The sequence below is a fragment of the Molossus molossus genome, unplaced genomic scaffold (assembly GCF_014108415.1).
Source record: "Molossus molossus isolate mMolMol1 unplaced genomic scaffold, mMolMol1.p scaffold_m16_p_11, whole genome shotgun sequence".
Lineage (NCBI taxonomy): Eukaryota > Metazoa > Chordata > Mammalia > Chiroptera > Molossidae > Molossus > Molossus molossus.
Window position 1 is genome coordinate 76,227,994 of NW_023425346.1, and position 21,492 is coordinate 76,249,485.

The 21,492-nt window shown below is 42.0% G+C and overlaps 1 protein-coding gene across 4 annotated transcripts in view; it reads right to left on the reverse strand.

Moving 5' to 3' along the window:
• Positions 1-21,492, reverse strand: part of RAPGEF4 (Rap guanine nucleotide exchange factor 4) — a 282,253-nt gene that overhangs the window by 144,363 nt on the left and 116,398 nt on the right. Inside the window, exon 1 of one of the 4 annotated variants that reach the window (XM_036254270.1) lies at positions 18,864-19,026. The exons of 2 other annotated variants lie outside the window; for them this stretch is intronic. In XM_036254270.1, coding sequence (XP_036110163.1) covers positions 18,864-18,914 — 51 coding nt within the window. In that variant the 5' untranslated portion in view covers positions 18,915-19,026. Of the gene's footprint in view, positions 1-18,858; positions 19,027-21,492 lie in introns of those variants that run through there. One more of the 4 variants, XM_036254272.1, reaches the window with a different exon arrangement.

A 21,492-nucleotide genomic window follows, 5' to 3' on the forward strand; every position in this document is an offset into this window, starting at 1 on the left:
CCCTTTCACATCAATGTTTCTCTCTCTCTCCCTCCCATTCTATCTGAACAAAAAATGGAAAAATGTCCTCGGGTGAGGATTAAATAAATAAATAAAAGCTTATGACAGACTAAATTCCCATTCAGATTGAAATAAAAGTATTACTTTCTCCCTACTTATCTGGACAGTCAGTTTTATGTGCTTCCAAAATAAATCTTTATATATATATATATAAATCTATGTCTGTCTATCTATCTATCTATCTATCTATCATCTATCTATCTATCTCTTCTTTCTCTCAATCTTAAAATAACTCTTCTACTTTCTCCCAATCTTTTCTACTGGAATAAAAAGAGAAAGAAAGATAAGTGTAAGAACTAGAATTAGAACTTTTATGAAGCAGAGTCCTGATTTTCTATTGTAAGCCTTGCAGGAAAAGGAAGCTGAGAATTTGGAAGTCATTACAAGAAAGCACAGGGCAAAGAGCTCAGTCTCTCCAGCCAGACGTGAGCTACTGCGAGGCAACTGTTGGTACGTGAAAGCATCCACAATGACGTTGCAAATGAACTTAAAAAGGCCTAAGTACAGACCTGTGTAGGGAACCCATCAGATTCTAATGTTCTCTACGGGCCACTCATGTCAAACAGACAACGAGCATGTTCCTTGGAACAGTGGAAGAATCAACGTAAAAAGAAGGTGCTCAGTGGTTTATGGGGGCAAGGTTATGCATCACCCTGGCAACTATGTAGCACTGACAAGTGTGACAGGTCTTGCCCATAATGTGTCCTTTGGACACACAGGAATGTTTTCTCTGATTCTTTGTCTTTAAATTCAAGAATGAAGAAGAGGTCTTTGCATGGAGTAATAAAGTAAAACAGGGACTTTCAAAAAGCCTCTTTACCAAGAATTTGGGTAGAATCTTCTGCTGGCTCGGACCTAAAAGATCAGATTTCAGCACTGTAATCATAAAAACTTCAAGGAGTGAGGCCGAGATTACAGGTGCACTTGCAACTGAAAAGCATACTGGTGGTGGCAGGGAATCTGGCAATGATGCCTGAATAAAGTTTCAGTAAAGATGCATTAGCATTACATTTCTTCAAGCTTGTGAGGCATTCCTGGAGCCCTTTCTTCTGAAGAAGACACAAAAATTTAAGATTTTCCCTGAACAAAATGCATCATATTGAATATAACAGTGGTTAATACTCTATGTCCTGGAGACTCAATCACAGAAACACAGAAACAAAGTTGTCATAACATCAAAAAAAAAAAAAAAAAAAAAAATAAGAGGGCTAGAATCCTGAGTCAAAAGCATTGTGCTCAACTCCCGTGGTTTGGGGCAACAATCCATGGACCTGGTTTGCAAAATGCAGACTGCCACAGAAATATAGCTGCCATTCTTTCGCATAGGATATCAGGGAGATGCTTTCATCTCTTGGTTCTAAGTAAACTTCAAACTGTGCCCAGCTGCTTGCACTTCATCCCCAGGACCGAGCTGCTCAGGCCTCCAGGCTTCCTCCTGCCCTGTCATGCCCTGTTCAGTTTGCCCTGCTGGCTCTCACCACTCATCCTTTACAACTCCTAACCACGCGTGCACAAATGACCACTGCCATTGTACCACTGTACTCTGCACAGATTTCTAGCATCATCTCTCTCTGATGGACCATATCCGCCACGGGCAGAAGCCATACCTGATTTCTCTTTCTAGCACCAGCCTGTAGCATGGTGCCCGACAAAGAGTGGGACCTCGGAAAGGTGACTGGATAGATGATTATGTAATGAGATGTCATCAAGATATGGGAACGTTTGCAACATAAGAATATTTTAAATGTTCTCTTTTGGTTATCGGTTGAAACTTTGAAGACTCACAGTGAATGCCACAGATGAACCAAGCCATATGGAAGGCTGGCATACGTGCGTGTCAGCCTGGCCAACGTTGCATCCTATTCATTTTATGGGCATCTCTTAATTTGCATTCCTCTGAAGGCAGAGCTTGAAACTGGTACTTGGATGCAGCTCATTTGGGAAGTGATCCCAGGAAGTGGGGGTGAAGGGCAGGAAAACTACAAAAGGGAAAAGTGGAAAAGACAGTAAAGCCTGTGTAACTGAGCTGGTTCTCCCATTGGGAACCCTTGTAGGATGCAACTCAGAATTCTGCCTCCAAAGCACGTTGGTCTGGGGCATTTATCTGCAGACTCCCTTCCCCCACTATTTGAGAGGTACCTCCAGAGGCACAGTTCCCCCAAATATCCCAAGCATCTAGAGTTTAAGCTGGGCTGGATCTCTCGGTTCCGGGGGAAGAGCCGAGCTGGGGAGAGGAGGTGCGGCACGGACGCACACTGAGCTGGCCAGCACAGCTGCAGCTGACAGGAAGGCCAGCCCAGCACAGCGAACTACTGCTAAGGGAAGGGCCACAAAAGTAAATAGTGAAGGCTTACATCATATTTTCCTATCTTATGCAGCCAGATATAAAACTTGATTCCAAAATACAGTCGATTAATCGATGAAAAGAAAGTGCTTAATGGGGCCATGAGGAAGGATGTCCTAGCTGGGCCCGGGGGATAGAGCTCCCAGGAGAAGAGGTGACTTTGCCAGCTGGTGCTCAGTAATATCCAAGGTTTATACATCTCTCCCACCCCCCAGCCCTGGCTTCCACCCTCTAACTTCCCTTCCATCCTCGCATTCACAGGGCAGACGGAGGGCTGAGAACCACCACGCATCCTTTCTCACTCTCTGTGACTTATTTTCACCAAATAAACTGGTCCTGATGGTGATGTTATGAAAATGAGTGGAGGGAGCAGCAGAGAGGAGAGGGGACTTGCTGATCTGAGTAAATACAACCACGTTAAGCCCGCCTCCCTTTCCCCTCTTGGGCTCCGATGAGAAAGAAGTCCTGTCTACTTCACATGTTGGGGGAACCGACTACAAATGACAGCAAACTTATACTACTTAGCTTCCTCCAGGTATCTGATCAAGCCCCTTGTATTCATTGCCACTAGAATTCTCTGTGCTCATTGGAAAAGGGACAAGCCAACTGCAGTGCCTTTGTTATTTACCTGAACCGTGGGGCCACACTGCTTCTCTCATCAGGAAGGAGGAAGTCAGGCGCCCGGCCCGTCACCCCCCGATGCATGCGCACCCTCCGATGCTGCCTCCCATCTGCTCCTGTTCCCACCATGCAGAGCTACTGTCGAGGAATCTGGCCCTTGGTTTCCTGCAATCAGCCGCACTTGCCCAACACGAGCCTTTTCGCTTAATACTGGCCCAGAGTTTTGAGATAAACAGATGTCATGGCAGCGAGATTAGGAAAAGGGACATGAAAGCAGAAATCAAAGCTGGCTCCTGAAGAAAACGCCTTTTAAGCAGAAGCAGTAAGCTCAGGAGAGGATGCTCAGGGCAGTGAAAATGCTCTGTATATCATGAATGGTGGACACGTGTCATCGTACCTTTGTCCAAATTCAAGGGTTGTACAACACCAGGAGTGAACCCTAATGTAAACTGTGGACTTTGGGTGATGATGATGCCTCAGTGTAGTAACAAATGTACCAGTTTGTGCAGGATGTTGATAATGGGGAAGGCTGTGCATGTGTGGGGGCAGGAGGCATAAAGGAAATCTCTGTGCCTTCTATTTTAACATATAAATAAATAAGGAAAAAAGACAAAGAAAAAAATAGGAAGTAAAGCAGACAAAATATGCATCAAGAGATTGGGAGAAATCAGAAAACACCAGGCACACATGACTGAAGGTTCATACCCGGCAAATGTCATAGGGCAATATTTGCTAAGATCTGGTAAGGTCTTAAATAAGGAGAATCAGGGCTGATTCCATGACTGTGCAACCTGTGCACTCACTCAGGGCCCCATGTTCAGAAGGCCCCGCACTTGCTTTAATGCTCTGCGGTTGCCATCTTGAAATTCTTAATAATTTTTCAACAAAGGCCCCAAGTTTTCATCTTATGCTGGATCCCTGCAAATTATGTATCCAGTCCTGAGGGAAAAAATAGGAAGTGTGAGACCAGAGCTTTCCTTTACAGGCTGAAGTATAGCAAGGAAGTATTTGCGGGGATATTCTCAAAGCACACCCTCCCTTCTTTCTGAGTCATGTGAAGTGGTCTCTCTTGGTTTAAACACACTGGAAACTTCAGGCTTTCATGTGCCTTGTCCTGAGAGCAGGAATTCTTACCGATGAAACTGTAAATGGATGAGATTCTAAACCCTCTTCATTGGTTTCCTTATTTGCAGAATTTGGGGAAATAATATCTCAAAAAATAACCAATGATCACTCTTCAATATAGATTCACTTATATAAAGCCTAACTTCGTTGTGAAGGAAATGCTTCAAGAGTCTCCTGTAGTACACACAGCCTGATTAGAAATCTACTTTCTTGAAAAAGAGCAGAAGAGGCAACGAAAGGTCTCCCAGTGGTCCCCAAGGACAACTGTGGAAATGGCTGTCGCCAGTCATCCAATTCCTGACTCTGCGTCTTGGCTCTTATCAGCCATCAAACTTCCGCTCCTTAAATAGAGTCGCTCCAAATGCCACCACCAGCTTTCCCGGGACAAAATCAGGGCTTTGGCGTCAGAACATCAGCTGCCAAAATAAAAACCCTCTAAATTACTGTCAGTGCACGTTGGACCTTCCTGACTTCCATGTTCTCAATTCACTATTTATCATAATGATGGTTGATCAAGTCTTGTTTTCAGTTCTGCAGGAGTTGGCCCTAGTGGCTGTTTAGCTTAACAGCTGTAAAATATTAAGAAAATGAGCTCTTCTTTCTTCTAGGGCTATCAAACACACACACAAAAACAAAACCTAGGGCACCATGGAGCATTCCCCCAAACTGGTGGCTATAGCCCCAGATATAGAGACCAATCTTAAACAGTTATACATGCTCTAGTAAGTCTTCCTTTACAAAATCTTCTAGGAGAATCCATTTATCCTCTGGAGGTTTATCTATTGACTTTGATCTTAATTTTACAAAATATTTATCCATATTTAAAATTTTTTTCCTGCTGACATTAAGAAATAATAAGCCTGCCCTGGCCAGTTGGCTCAGCAGTTAGAGCATTGGCCCGGGGACCAAAGAGTTGTAAGTTCAACTCTGGTCAAGAACATGTACCTTGGTTGCAATTTGGTCCCCGGCCCTGGTCAGAGTCATGCGGGAGGCAACCAGTTGATGTGTCTCTCACATCTCTCTCTCTTTCCCTCCCATTCTATCTGAAGATAAATGGGAAAATATATATATATCCTTGGGTGAGGATTAAAAACAAAAAGAAGTAATAAGCCAGATGCAGTTAAAGATGTACTAGTTAGCCTGAGTGTGTGCGCATGCGCGCGCGTGTGTATGTACGTGTGTACACATATATCTGATTAAAGCTTGTCCTTGTGTATAGACATGTCCTCTTATGAAACCTTGTGCTGTCAGTGGGAACTGCAAGTTGAAATGACCTGCATGCAAGAAGAGGCACTTGTTATTTGGACGCGATCCTAATTACAAAGTAGCTCAATGAACAGAGACCAAACACTGCCCATGTTTCCAGCAACATGACATAATTTGGTCTCTCAACAATGGACATCTGTTTGTAAGCAAACAAGACCTTTTTACTGACATTACTGCTATATGCAGGTATTGTTGCCAAAGCTTGAACAACGAAAATCCCACAAAAAATGGATTTCTTTCATTATAAAACATTACCCAAAAGATGTTAATGAAAGTCCATTAACTTGAAAGTGGACAGTGTCATGTGATCTCTTCCAGATAGGTAGCAGGGGAAAGTGAGTGCCACAACTCTGAAAACATAACTTTATAAATATTAAAAGAGAGATTCTAGTGTGTGAGTTCTCATCCAAATAAACCTTTGACAAATATGATTTTCCTGGTATTTAAAATGAGGTCCGAACTGCCTATCAATCTCCGAAACTGCTCGTCAGCACTCACTCTTTCCTTTCCTCTTCTCCTCTTCAAGCCCTCGGTGAGGAGGTGTCTAGGAAGTCGATGAAAGCTCATCCTGATTACTGCGTAAGTGGTGGCCAGCCCCAGGAAGATGCACAACTGGGCTCCTTGCCAGACCCAATCCCCCCATTAGGCGGCTGGAGAGCATGAAGCATCCAGCAGTTACCTGGCTCTAGCAACATGGAGTCGCCATCACTCAGATAAGCGTGAAACTCTTGAAAAATGCTGCTTTCCATTTTGAATTTGATCTTTCATAGGAAAAGAGAAACATATTAAGTTGATGGTAATAAGCCAGGCCACCAAGCTGCTATGTATCTCAAAGACCGTTATGGATTCAAAGCAGTGTTCAAAACATTTAAAATGTGCAGATAAGGTAAAGACAATATCAGGGACTGAGAATTACCTCTCTTTTCCGAAAGGAAAAATTGAGGGAGATAGAGCATCCACTTATTTGTTTGCAAATGAAAGTCAGAGCTAATACAAAACTTCTCCACTCTGTTTTCTATTACTGAAGGTCAGTACACCCATAAATACCCTGCTTTGTTCACCATGGAAATAAGTGTTAACAATTTTACTAAGCAGTTCACTCTCCAATTAGCACATTAGCTCTAGTCAAACCCACCAAAGGGTTTCTGGGAGGTGGTGTCATACAATTAAAAGAGCAACGGACTGAACTCGGTCAGCTTGGGCAAGTCCCCTCTTTGAGCTTTTTTTTTTTTTTACCACTCATAAGGACAAGACAGAAAAAAAGTAATTTGCAAATACTTCGCAGTTAAAAATTCTATAATTCCTCCAACTGCTGTGTGTGTGTCTGTTAACCCACACCTTCCACGGGCACTGATCAGCAGCATGCAGTACCCCGACGTTCAACAGTCGCTTCTCGGTGGGCACGTGGTGCCAAGCACCGGGGAGACGCACTGAAGATACAAATTAAATGGGGATATAGAATCCCATCTCTACGGCTCACACTCTAGCAGGAGATAACGTAAAACCAGGAATTATGCCATAAATAGCGATGATACGTGCTTTAATACACATCTGTCCATAGTGCCAGAGGAACTCAGAAGAGGAAAAAATACATTTGGGGAATTCAGAAGTTTTACAAAGGAGATGAGAACTTGAATAAGTTTTCTAAGCAGGAAAGGGAAGGGTGGTCTTCCAGGCAGAAGGAACAGTATGTGCAAAAGCTCAGAGGCATAAAAAAAAGCTTGTCAAGCAGAGGAAATAATGAGAATAGTTGGTCATGGTTAAGATAAGGGGTTTCGTAGAGCAGGGATCAAGAATTTTTTTTTTTTTTTTTTCTGTAAAGGGACAAAGAGTAAATATCTTGCCTTTGGCAGGCCATCGGTCTCATCACAACTACTCACCTCTGCCATTATAGCACAACAGCAGCAATAAGTAATGTGTGAAGACAATAGTATGGCTGTGTTACAATAAAACTTTATCTATAAAAACAGGCAGCAGTCTATAGTTTTATAACCCCTATTCTAGAGCAATACAAGGGATGAGATTATTAAGGCGAGTTAGAAACCAAATTGGTTAAGTTTCTCTGGGCCTTACAGAGATGTTTAGGGAAATGTGAATTTTTATATTAAGTAAAAGAGTGAGGTGATAAAGTTTGTATGCTAAAAATGATAACAGCATGGAGTATGTACATTTTTACACCCTGTATCATTAAAATAAAAGCTAGTATCTTTCTTTACTTCACTATACTCTGATATCCTAAGATTACATCTAGTTAGGCCACCTTTACCAAGAAAACATAAAATTGGGATTCTTTCTAACCATCTGGAAAATACTTTACATGGTACATCATGTCCCACTTGGCCTGAACACCTGGTCAAAAATAAATAAATAAAAAGTAAAACCTTTACCTCTTTGGTAAAAGCAGTACCTAGAACTAATAAACATTACACTGGAGTAGGAATCTGACTTCTGTCTGATAAGGAGCTACAAGAAGGTGGTACTTCATCCTCATCTGTAGGTCTGGAAATGTTTTACTATAAATAGCACTGCCACACACACGCACAATTCACAAGACAAGGGGCAAATAATAAGAAAGGAATAAGAGTAACATTTGGAGAAACTTTGTTCCAAGTTAGACAGTGCAAAGATATTTATATTACAGCTGTTTTTGTCAGGGACTGTGTTGGGTGCCATGTCACCAGAGTGAGCAAGCGACTTTGTTCTTCAAGAATTAGTTCCTAGTTCAGAGGAGGGGTTGGCAAGCCTTTTTGAAAAGGTCTAGATAGTAAATATTTGAGACTTTGAGAACTGTTTGCAGATCTCTGGTCTAGAGAAAGAAAGACGTTAAGTACACTGAAAATAACTTACATCATTGCAAATAATCAAAGCTTTATGAAGAGAAAGCACCGTGTAGGAACCACACGTCCGAGGGACCGGACTAAGCTGGAAAGCTCCAGGGAGGCTCCTGCGAGGCGGCGGCTGGGAGGAGGTCAACAACCCGGACAGAGGAACAGCCGTGCAGGGCGCAGAGCCATGGGGCAGGGGCAGCATGAGGAACAAGACAAGCCCCAGGTGGAAGCACCTGGAAAACACTTTACAAAGAACATCTCAGGTGCAGTTCAAGTGCAGAAGCAGCCAGGCCACTCAAGGAGGTTAAACTGAGGCAGGGACCTTGAATTCTATTCTAAGGCGAGAGGAAACCATTTAAGGTTTGGCGCTCAGCAGGACGTGATCAATTCGCCTTCCTAACAGATTTAGGGGCGTTGGGGGCAAGAGGCCCTATAGGGAGAGCAGCTGGAAACCTAAACTGCTGGGTCAGGAAAAAATTCTGTCTTGGTTTGGATTCCACTGGAAAGACTCACAGAGAAGGTCTTGGGTTCAGAGAATGTATCTGGGAAGAACACATGTACGGAAGTGAGGCAGGGAAGAGAGAAAACCAATTACGGGAGTATTAATGGGTGGATTACTGCTGCGGGCAACCAGGGCTCTGTACCACTGGGGACCCACTGAGGAAATGAGCAGAACACACCTCGACATCGTCTTGCAGAGGGATGGCAGAGGCAGGGGTATTTAACCACCTACCCTTGCCTCTCATCTGTTGAATCACCAGGAGCATCCTGACACTTTTCAGCTGGCTCATTTGTTAACTGTGAAGATCCCTCAGGTAGAAACAGAGAGACACAGGTGCAGGGGGACAGGCCACTACAGCTACAGAGGAATTCAGAAATGGGCTAAGGGTACACGGAATTGGGCATCAACAGGGTTTGATACAAATAACTTTTCAATTTCACCAAAGTGTTGATTAAATCAAGAAAAATACAAATGATTTTCAGATTCTGTCCAAATTTCCTGAATGAATTTCTCCTTTTCAACCTCAAAGACTGAAGTCTGCGAAGCTGAAGTATGTTTTATATGTATTTTACCTGACAAAATTAATGGCATATCAGAGGGGCCACGTTCAAAATACTTAACAAACCAGCGAAGGCGCTGACCGTTCAGAATGGTCCCTGACTGTAAAAAGTCATTCAGAGCACATGGGTGTGGACCAGCTGAGCACCGCCTGCCACGTTTTCTAAACATACTCCTGGAGCAGAGTGAGAGTGGAGCAGGCATGGCTGAAACGCAAGCACAGAATTTCCAAGTAAGGAGGAATGTTTCTGGGCCTGCGGCTGGATCATCATGAGAAAGAAAGTGCTGCCGGACACGGCATGAGAGAGCCAGAGGTGATCCAGGATGAGTTCCTTCAAGGAGGAGTGTATCTTCTGGGCAAGCGCAGCACTGACGTCGCAAACACTAATCCAAAACAGCCACGTAGGTTCCAATGCATGAACGCTACCTATTGACTGCAAACACCGGTCTCTAACCAATCTACCTCCCTGCTGCAAATGGGAATCAAAAGTGCTGCTTATCCAAATTACAATCCAGGGTCAACATGAGATCAAGGTCTTGCATCTGAAGGTAAAATATTTCAAACCATTTTCATGGCTTCCAACTTGGAGACACTGCTGTCGGAGTAGACTCCTGGCGTGGAACGGCTTCATGTATTTTAACAGCTCACTGCTGGCTCCCTGGTTATAGGGTGGAGTTACATGGGTATTGTAGAATTTAAACACTGTGATCACAGGTCATTGTTGTTACAAAATTGCTGTGGCAGTTCAGTTACTAGAAGAAGCCCAATCGATGAAGACAGAAATTGGTCTGGTTCCATAGTGGCTGTCCCAACTCCATGAGTCCAGCTATTTCACTGACTGTATATATCACTCCCCTTCTCTACTCAAAGATGACTTTTATATACGGTTTGTTCTTGTCACTAACCTAAATGCAAGTTAAGGAAGGACCTGATACTCTTGCCTCTTCCACAACATAGTTTACATCTCATTTTCACGCTGCTCGAAGTTAAGCTGGGGTTGGGCTTTCTGTGGTCCTGAGAACCAGGCCTGAGCGGACTCTGTGGCACAAGCCCTCACTCAGACACTGTTAACCAGAGTAGGCTTCCCATAAAACCCACTCTTTCCAAAAACATCTGCTCAGGGAGTAAAACCATCTTCTGGGTAAAACTTCACCACATGTTTACCCAGCAGCCTTGCTTTTAATGCCAGGCCCTACCTTCTTCCCTCTCTCAGATGTTTGTCCACGGAGCTGGCCTTTCCTTTAAGTCTCCATCCATCATCTCTGATACAAAAACCTCTTGGCAGAGAAGGTACTCTCACAAGGTCCTCAAGACTGAGTTAGCTGCTTTTTTTTTTTTTTTTTTAAGACACATTAAACATGCTGTTCATGCATATTAAACACGCTGCTTTCTGACTGGCCTAGTCCTGGTCTCATCGTGGGCTTGGCCATCGGCTACCTTGCCCCCGCTCCATTCTTTCCAATCCATGGATAAGCAGAGTTAACAAGTTTACAATTTAATGATATAATATGAGCAACCACTTGACTCGCAGCAACTTAAAATCAGGAAAACAGCCTAATGCTCCCAATAGCCAGCACTACAGAATTATGGGATCAAGCATATGTCTTTCTAACAAGAGTTACGACGATGATGATGGTGGTGAGGATGATGATAATGGTGATAACATTTGCTAGCACTTTATGATTTGTAAAGCATTTTCACATATTACATCATTTGAAGTTTACTTAACCTTAAGATACAGATAAAACAGATACCCTTATTTTCCCAATAAAAAAACCGAGTCTCAGTGGTGAAGTGACTTCCACATTAAGTGACTCACACAGTGATAAATCGCAGCGCCAAGAAATGAAACAGATTCTAGATTCTAGATTCCTTATTCTTGCCTCGTATCACATGGCCTTCTCCCGCCCCCTCTTCCAGCGGTTTCTCAAAGTGCCTTTCCACTCCTTTCTGATCGAAAGTAAGCCTCCTCTTTCAGATACATAGATTGCAGTCTTAGACATCTCGCTAAAGTTCCTGCATGCCATTACACAGCAGAGTTAAACAGGCCATTATCTATAACGAAGGCAAAACGGGGTCCACACTCAAGCATCCCTGGGGTTAGCCAGCCCCAGGGGACACAGGACTGCACAGAGGAATTCATTTCAAGTGGATACCCACAGAGGTTTCAAGAGATTAGGAAGTGAATATGAGAGAGAGAAAAAGCGTTAGCGAACACAAATTCAAAATTGAGAAAAAAGAACATTAACTAAATAATCCCCTAGCATTTCATAGTGTACACAGCAGGGCAGAAGGTTAGTCCAGAAATAAAGTTAATATATTTCATTTGGGAAATTTAATGTAAATTTAGAAGGAAAATACTAGATCTACTTCATTATTAACAGCCCCTATTAAAACCCATGAACACATCTCATTTGCATTTAACGGTTTCCCATCTGTACATACAAAAGAGCTTACTGGCAAAATCTATTAGGAAAAGGGATTTCTCCTCCTCTTAGCTCACTGACACCACAGGGTGGCACTTTTCATTACCCATTTCCCCACCTCCCTCCATCACTCACCAGATGTTTTAAATATAAATTTAAATATAAAATATTTATAACATGTTTTAAGTGGAGGTACCTCATTTAAAAGCCACTGATGAATTCCTGCGATAAGGCATGCATAGTATTCTCTCCCAATCCAAATCCAAGGAAGTACAATAAAAAATAAAAAATAAAAACCTGCAAACCTGTATTAGAGTAATACAAATGCTAATAATAAAATTTTAGCACTTTATGACAACAAAGCACTTTCACTTATATTAAACGATGCCATCCCATTTAAGCCCTAGTGACAACTGAGAGCCTGTCTCATTTCCACTGGTGGAGAAGAAGTGAAGTAGCTGACCCAGGACCTGAGCCCACCCGCACAGGCTGCTGCTTCTGTTTAGAGGAAGTGTGAGAAGCTCTAGCCCCGTCCAAGGGCGTTGTGCTGAATTCCAGTTAAAACTGCAGAACAGAAAATAGGATAAACCTTCGCGTATGGTAAGACTTCGTCTGTCTTACGTACGTGGAATACTGATGTCAAATAGGAGATCATTCAACCAATATGGAAATTGCAGAAATCTTTCATTTTATTCATTAGAGAGCTCATTAAGAGCCTCATCAGGTCACTCTTATTTATACACAACTGAAACGTGCTTGGTTGTCTGATTCCCAAGAGGACAGCACACTAGGAAAGAATATCACAAAGGTAAGAGAAGGTATCGAAAGCAGGCGGTCGAGAGGAGTAAGAGTTGGCAGCTGGCCATTCGGGAAAGTCGGGCAGAAGACTCTGGAAAGCAGAGCAGCTGGGAATGTGACCACGAACACACCTCTGCAAGCTCAGCAGTGCCCCTGCCATGCACAGGGGAGCGTGGCGGCTCATGATAACATTCCTGGGATTAGGATGCTCACTAGATCGTCTTAGGAAATGGAATCCATTTTTAAAAGATATATTTCAAAATTAGTTAAGTGAGAACTACTTCAGTGTTTAAAGGGGTATTCAGAAAACTTGAACAACCGGAGTGACTCCTATCTTGAAGTTTCTAGATAATAATGGATGGTAATAAACAATGAATGAACGTGTCTCTCTGCCAGACCCTGCTGTCATAACTTTGCATTAACCATCTCACGGAGTTTTAACAATGATTCATGAGGTAGCTAATTTTGGTATCTCGATTTTATAGACAAGGAAATTGAGGCACAGGGAGATTAAGGCACTTGCCCAAGTCACCAGCTAGTAAGTGAAGGTGTCAGGATTTGAACATAGACTGTTCACTGCAGAGCCAAAACCCTGAACCTACTGGCCATATAGCTAAGATTGAACTGGACGAGTTTTTAACAGCTGTGGTTCTGGGTCTTTCTCTTCTATCTAACCACAGGCAAACCCTAGTTTTCAAACCCTAGTTTCCTTTATAAATCAATTGTTTGAAATTTTGACTTTATATCATTTGCTCAACAGCCATTTCTTGAGCATCAGCTGTGTCAGGCACCAAGTTGGTGCTGGGGATACAGAGATGAACAAGATGTGACTCCTGCCCTGAAGTAGCTAACAGGGTAAAGGAGGAGGCTGACGTATGAGCAATCAGTTATTGCCCAATGTGCACTCATGGAAGGTAACCTGGTGTCCAGGCAGGTGCAAAGACATGCCTACCGGTTAGGACCTGGAGCAGCACTTTTCAGAGTGTAAGTGTTAATAAAACTAATAATCACCCTGACCCACAAGCCTCCTTAAGCTTCCTTGAGCTCTAAGTCCACCAAAGCTCTGGAACAGCAGGGGGGGGTGTAGACAGCAGGACCTAAGAAATAATTTGTTTACCCATCTTTAATGATGGACTCTCTGATTCCAGTCACCAAGTGGGTATGACACCCCTCTGCTCTCTTCAGTCTGGGGAGGCTGCCTGGGCCAAGCACGTATAATGCCTGCCTCATCCGCAGGCTCTGCAGGTATGTTTCCCGAAAAGTATGGAAAAAACCTCTCTGCTGTTTCATTATATAAATAGACCAACTACCACCAAAATAAAAGAGGGAAAACTTCCATTACACCCACCTTTGGTTTCCTGAACAGCATTTGGGAAACAATTCAGTATGCTTTTCCCAGAAAACTTAGTTGCAACTTTTCTATTTTTATATATGTTTAATGCATTACACAAATAACACATTCTCCTTATAAAAATCAAAAGGTCAGAAGAATGCAGAGCAAAAAGTAATAGTTCCACTTCACTTGCTCACCCAAATTTCTCTCCCCTCTCACTGTTAACACTTCATTATATGTAACTCCAGAACTTTGTGCATTTACTTGCATATCTAATTATCTATACAGATCCACGGCTTTAGGTTCATTTAAAATATAAATAGAATCAGCCCTGGCCAGGTGGTTCAGTGGGTTGGAGCATCGTCCAGTACACCAAAACGTTGTGGGTTCAATTCCCAGTCAGGGCACGTACCTAGGTTTCAGGTTCAATCTCCAATCGGGGCACGTAATGGAGGCAGCTGATTGATGTTTTTCTCTCACATCAGTGTTTCTTTCTCCCTCCCTCTCTCTCTCCCTTCCACTCTCTAAAATTAATTTTTAAAAAATATCCTCGGGTGAAGATTAAAAAATAAATAAATAAAATAAAACAAATGGAATCATATCAATATGTGTTGTCTTGAAGCTCTTTATTTTTAAATTAACAATATTGTTTGCTGATTTTTCCATATCACTACATACAGATCTCCCTTAGCCTTTGAAACAGCTCCCTAGTATTTCAAGTTATGGATGAACTATAATTTATTTAATTAGTCCTCTACTGATGGACATTTAGGGTTTCCCTAATGATTTCCCATTAAAAACAATACTGAAAAGAAAACTCTGATACCTATCTCCATGTGAACATGTGCAAGTATTTCAGAGAATGAATATCTCCACCTGGAAATGTTTGTCCCAAATGGTGTGTGTATTTTAAATTTTTATAGATTCTTCCAAGTCAGCTGCAAAATATGATTCATATCTGCACCCCTGCCAACAGTGTATGAGAATATCTGTTTCCCCACAGCCTCAACACTTGATATTTATCAATTATTTCCATTTATGCCAATCTGATGGGTAAAGACAGACTAGCTATTATTGTTTTATGTTTTTCTGATGACTAGTGACATTTACATATGTATTGGCCATTTCTATTTCTTCTTTTGTGAATTACCTGTATATAGAGTCTGCCAATTTTTCTAGCTAGTAGCCTTTCCTTGTTTATTGATATTTGATTTCTTTATTTTAGAGGGAATGTAATGTGTAAGACTTTTCATCCAGGTGATGCAAATTTCGATGTCGACCACAGGAATAACCACAATGCAATCTGGAAACTCACCATGTGTCCCAGCTGTAGTTTTAGTCCTTCCTAAAACTGAACAGACTAGAAATAGGCCTCCTGCAATAGGCACACACAGAATTCCTCTGGATATAACCTCATGTGGACATTAACATGTCTTGAGGCAGGAGAAAAGGTGAACATGTGAATGAGTCCCTCAGCAACTACTCAGCATCACTTTTTAGGTGAGTGGGACAAAGAGAAAAGAAAATGACGGGGGGAGGAAACCTTGTTGATAGACAAGGAGGTTGGGTGGGAAGGACCTAGACAAAACTGATGGAGGAAAAATAGCCAGACCATTACTTTCCCATCTCGAGCTCTGTGTTACCACCTCTCTAACCTCAGGCTTTATTTTTCACACAAGGTGGGTGTAGAATTAATTCACTGAAGTGCAAATTCTAATCCAAAGAGCACCAGCTTCAGTAATTTGTTCTAACAGATTCAAAGCCTGACTCCCACAGCAAATTAGTAATGCTGGCTGAGTCATGGAAGGGTCACAGACAAAGTTTCTTAGAGTCTCTTTGCCACTATTTTTAGGAATCATCTTAGAGAGAACAAAAAATAATGAGGATCTATTCATATTGCAGACTCAGTCTGTATGGAATCACATGGCACTATCTTTTCAACAGTTAGGAGATTCACGACTCTCTCAAGGCGGAGGGTCCCTCATATCTAATGCTCTCCAGAAGCTTAAAGAGCAGTAATGCAGAAAAAGCTTCAGACCAGGGTGCAGGCAGCGAAGGCAGAAGGGAGAGGTCTTTTATCTGGGAGGTCAGACCAGGATGTGTGTGCAAAAGGAAGCCTGAAAGAGCAAGGCTTGGCTGGAGCAGAGAGCAGCTTTTTATCCAGGTCCTGGACTGGATTTTAAACTCCTTTTTAAAAACTCAATGGCAAAACCAAGGTACTCTTTATCTAAATCATTGCATTTGTATTATCTGTAGTTTGTGCTAAATGATGACATGTTATTGCTGGTTAGGAAAGAGAGGATAGCAGCTGCAGGGCCAAGGAGGAAAAACCTGGAGCTGTTCTAGTATTTTTTTCAAAACACAGCTTCAAGACTATGCCAAAGTTGTAATAAATGTGAGAGTTGAGATGTTTTGGTTTCCAAAGTATTCTCTAATACATTCTCTTATATTTTAATTGTAATCTTAAATGCACATGTACACACATACACAGTAGCATCCCTCTGAATCAAGATTTTGGTAAGAAACATGAGAATATTTCAAGACAAGATGAAAATAGGATGAATCTTGGAAAGCATTCTTAGGACTCTCCCAATGCCTAATCTTAAATATCAGCAATCTTTCTTCTGTCTGGCTATATTGAGTATGCACTCATAGATACACTGTATTCACTGGGAAAACGTTATTGCACTTGGTATTCAATGATTTACACTCTGTCCTCTAAAGTAGCATTGTCAATTAAAGAGCCCCGTTTCCCTCGCCTGACTGGCGGTGTATTCTAACAATCGATCGCATCTGACTAATGCATGCCGGTGTGGGCATTCAGTAAATGGGTTCCAGTCGGGCTGAACGGCGCAGGCGAGAGCCTGACCGAGGTGGGTCTGCAATAGCACTGCTGCTTGTGAACCTGGAAGGAAAAGTGAGTGTTTGCTCAGATCTTCATGCTCTCAGACGAGAGTCCAAAACCACGACATGTAACTCCGGGCAAAGGAAGGGCATGTTCGGTGAAACAACAGCCCTTCTGAGTGTGTGCAGGACCGCATGATAGCACCGTACCCCATAAGTGTTCAGTAGAACATGCAGCCAGAGCCTGGCAACCAACAGGCTGTCCAGTTGGCTTGCAAATGTCCTTATCCTAAAGGTTGTAAATGATAAGAATAGGCATAACAATGCTGCTAGGTTATTCACCAGAAGTTATCTGTTTTAAAAAAGAATAATAGTACACATATATGCCTCAGACGAGTTTTAACAGAGGCTAAACATACCAGTAAAAACCATTAACAATTAACAAATGTATTTGACAGAAACAATAAGGTTAAAACAATATGATAATCTAGACGCTAAAGGGAAATAGTTGAATCCAGTGAAGAATGAAGCAAGTTTGGAAACTGAGATAAAATTTAGAAACTAAATATAGGTACTTTACTTATTCAGTTTCCTCAGATATTGGATTTATTTTAGATAGAGAAGTTCTATTGTCTTTGAATACCATATCAAAGGCAGGTGATATGTCATGAGAAGAACGCTGGACCCAGCATCAGAAGACTTGAACCTGGGCTCCGCTGCTTCCCTGCTGTGTGACTCAAAGCAAGTTGATTCTCTTCTCTGAGCCTCAGTTTCTTTATTCATAAAATCATAAACAGGACAATAACCAACTGCCACCTAGCGCTATTGGGAAGATCAAACAGCCATGTAAAAGTAAACTGGAAAGTGTCTATGCCCTAGCTGGTATGGCTCATTTGGTAGGAGCATCATCCCATGCACCAGAAAGTCATGGGTTCAATTCCTAGTCAGGGTACACACCTAACTGAGGGTTCGATCCCCAGTCTGGGCATGTATGAGAGGCAACTGATCTATGTACCTCTCATATATAGATGTTTTTCTCTCTCTCTCCCTTTCTCTCTCTCTCTCTCCCTTCCTCCCTCTCTAAAATCAATAAAAATAATAAAACTTAAAACAAAAAGAAACTCTCTGGAATATAGTAGCTTCTCAATAATTTTTTTAATTTGAAGGATTTACCCTATTTTAATATATATGTGCCTTGAATGTTCATTTGCTCATTTCAATAATGTTGTTACCTCAAAATATTGTTGCAATTCCCCGTCAGAATTGCCCTCATTGCCCAAAACTATTAATTTTCTCTTTGTCAATATATAAAATGTCCCTTTTAGTGAGCTCTAGGAAATGGGGACTTTCTTTCCATTTTACAACCAAAGGCACAGCCACAGAAGGGTTAAGTGATGTGCAGGAGATAGTGGGTCAGAGCTGCGCTAAGTCGCTGAGACGCGGAGCCTGGCCCTGCCCTGCACTCCGCGTCACCCTGATTCCACGCGACACTGCTCTGAGTCCTGAGCAGAAGTGTCCTGTGATTGCCACTTTCACTTAGTCAGCTCTCTCCACAGCAGACAGCATGCCAACGCCCACCACAACACTGTCGAGAGACTCTGTGCCTCAAAAATCAGGGAAAATGGAAGGCAAGTGAATTCCCAAAGTTTCCCTTTTGAGCAACATGCTGAACCCATTCTGAAGTCGCTGCAATAAGAAAGTCTTGATATTCGTGTTTCTCGTTCCTGCCTGATTAGTGGGGCTTTCGATATGGTACCATCTGGCTGGATAATGATGGAGTCCTATAGGGAGAAGTAACTGTCCCCCCCCTCCAAATATATGTGATTTTCTGTGAATTAAAAGCAATGGGCCAACAGAAGAGCCACATTTAAGAAAGTTTTCTAAATCTTAAGGCAGGCAAGTGGAGGTTTTGTTTTCTTAATTCTAATAAAAATCAATATACAAGTTTTATACCAAATTTAAAAATTGAGTTAAAGATGTTATACCTCTTTTCAAAACATTTCAAAACCTATTCTCAAGCTACTGATTCAACGAGCATTATCCCTAGTCTACACTCTTAGATGGTTTTACACAGGATTTTTTTATAAACTTAAATCTCAACTGATAGATAGGATCAAGTCATCTTAGTAAGAAACAGCATAAAGAGAAATACCTCACCCGGCTACATCCATGCGTAGCCAGCAGATTGCTGGAGACATTCGTGGTCATTCTAAGACATTCCACGGCAACCGAAATGAGCCGTTACCACCGAGAATTAATTCTATGGGCTTCAGAACTTTGTACCGAAGCCATAGCCCCATCTGGGGACTCGTCCACAAGGCTGTGCCTCTCCAACACAGGAATGGGAAAGCAAATCCTGACAAACCCATCAGCCTACAGCTGCTTACGGGGGATAAGAAGCTTAAAGGTTGAGCTGGCGTCTTTTCCCTCTCCCACGAACCATACAGTCTCCACAAGTTTAATTAGACCCTCGTTCCAGAAAAAGGCATAATGGATAGCTTCTCAAATCTGAGACTTGGCCTGGCAATATATTTCTAAAATCCAGATATAGATATAGATATAGATATAGATATAGATCCAGATATAGATATAGATATAGATCCAGATATAGATATACATATACATATAGATCCAGCTATAGATATAGATATAGATAGATATAGATCCAGATATAGATATAGATATAGATAGATATAGATATAGATCCAGATATAGATATAGATATACATATACATATAGATCCAGCTATAGATATAGATATAGATAGATATAGATCCAGATATAGATATACATATACATATAGATCCAGCTATAGATATAGATATAGATAGATATAGATCCAGATATAGATATAGATATAGATAGATATAGATATAGATCCAGATATATATATAAATAGATAGATGATATAGATGAAATAGATATAGATGATATAGGTATATCTCATATCTTATAGATGTATAAGATGTGCATATACACACATATCACATACACATACGTAACACTGTCTAGTACACAGGGTGCTGATGTAAAGCCATACCAAGGCTTGAGAGGCCGTGGAGTAGGATGCCCTCAATCCGTCAGCTGAGTAAGCTGCAGGCAAAAGCAGCAGTAACTGTACAGTGGTGACGACACCAGAGGGAAGTGAGGGTGTGACAGGGAAGTGGGACTGAGGAACAAGGAGGTGACCGGGCAGGGCCGTGCCCAGGGTAACAGAGTTGCCAGCACTGCTCCTAGTTAGAGCTGGACACTCCTTGGGTGTCCCCAGCTATTAAGCACCTAAGATTTCCATCACGTTGTCTCCATGAAGAATGTCAGTAACAGTATCTGCAGCTCACTGACATTCTACAGCCCTGGCCGGGTGGCTCAGTTGGTTGGAGTGCTGTCCCATATATCAAAAAGGCTGCGGGTTTGATTCCTGGTCAGGGCACATACCTAAGTTACGGGTTTGATCTCCTATTGGGGCGCACACAAGAGGCAACTAGTCTATGTTTCTCTGTCACATTGATGTTTCTTTCTCCTTTCCTTTCTCTAAAAATCAATGAAAACATATCCTTAGGTGAGGCCTTTTCTAAATAACTTTTTTAAATCGGTATTTTACATTGTCTAAGCTCAGACTTCTGGACTTCAATTTAGATATCAGATACAACCCCTACCCTCCACATGTCTACATCAGACTAAGCAGATGAACAAATGAATGCCCATTCAATAACAGAAATACAATGACATCAGGCTGAACGTATAAAACTGCTGTTTTGTAGGTCAAAAGTGGTTGACTATCAGCAATTTTGAATGGTTCAACTTACTAAAAAATCATCAAAATGCAGTGAGGAGCCAAGTGACTTAAATATTGGGCTCACAGCCTGACCAAGTTGTTTTTAGTACACCCCTACCCCATATTCCACACACAGCCACATGGGTGAAGATATCTAAATGTCAGAAACAAATTCTCCATGATTTTCACTACACAAAACTTTTAACTTTATTTAAGATGTTGGACTTCCTTTGCTTTCTCTTATTTTCCTAAAAAAAATACATGTATAGTCTGGCTGGTGTGGCTCAGTGGTAGAGCGTTGACCCATGCACCAAGAGGTCGCCAGTTCAGTTCCCGGTCAGGACACATGCCCAGGCTGTGCTTGTCCTCCAGTTCCTTTTCATCCTTTGGGAAACATTTCGGCAGGAAGTCGAGCCTTTCCTAAAGTATGCAAAAGCTCAGGAGTCGTGATATTCTTTTCAGTCAAAAGTGGATAGCTCAGCCCTGGCCTGTCTGGGTCAGCAGTTGGAGCGTTGGCCCTCAGACCAAAGGGTCTTGGGTTCGATCCCTGGTCAAGGGCATGTACCTGGATTGCAGGTTCGACCCCCAGCCACAGTCGGGGTCATGCAGGGGGCAGCCAATCAATATGTCTCTCTTGCATCGATGTTTCTCTCTCTCCCCCTCTCTCCTCTCCACTCGCTCTAAAAAGTCAATGAAAATATATCCTTGGGTGAGGATTAACAAAAAGTAGATAGTTCTGCTTTTAGAAAAAAATTAACTGAAGAACTGTCTCTCTTCATGTAGGCCGCTCTACTTAAGCTCTTCCAAATGTTAAAGAATGAGTAACCAGGATGGGATCTAGGTTGAGTCACTTAAATGTCCTTGTGAGCCCCGCACTGAAGAAGCATCTGGGCGATTTTATAAACAAAGGACCCAAAACCTCCTGTTTCCTCTTCAGGACATGACTCAAACAAAGAAAAATTCCTTTTTCCACAAAAGCTTCGGTCAATATAAAGTGTCAATATTGAGCTC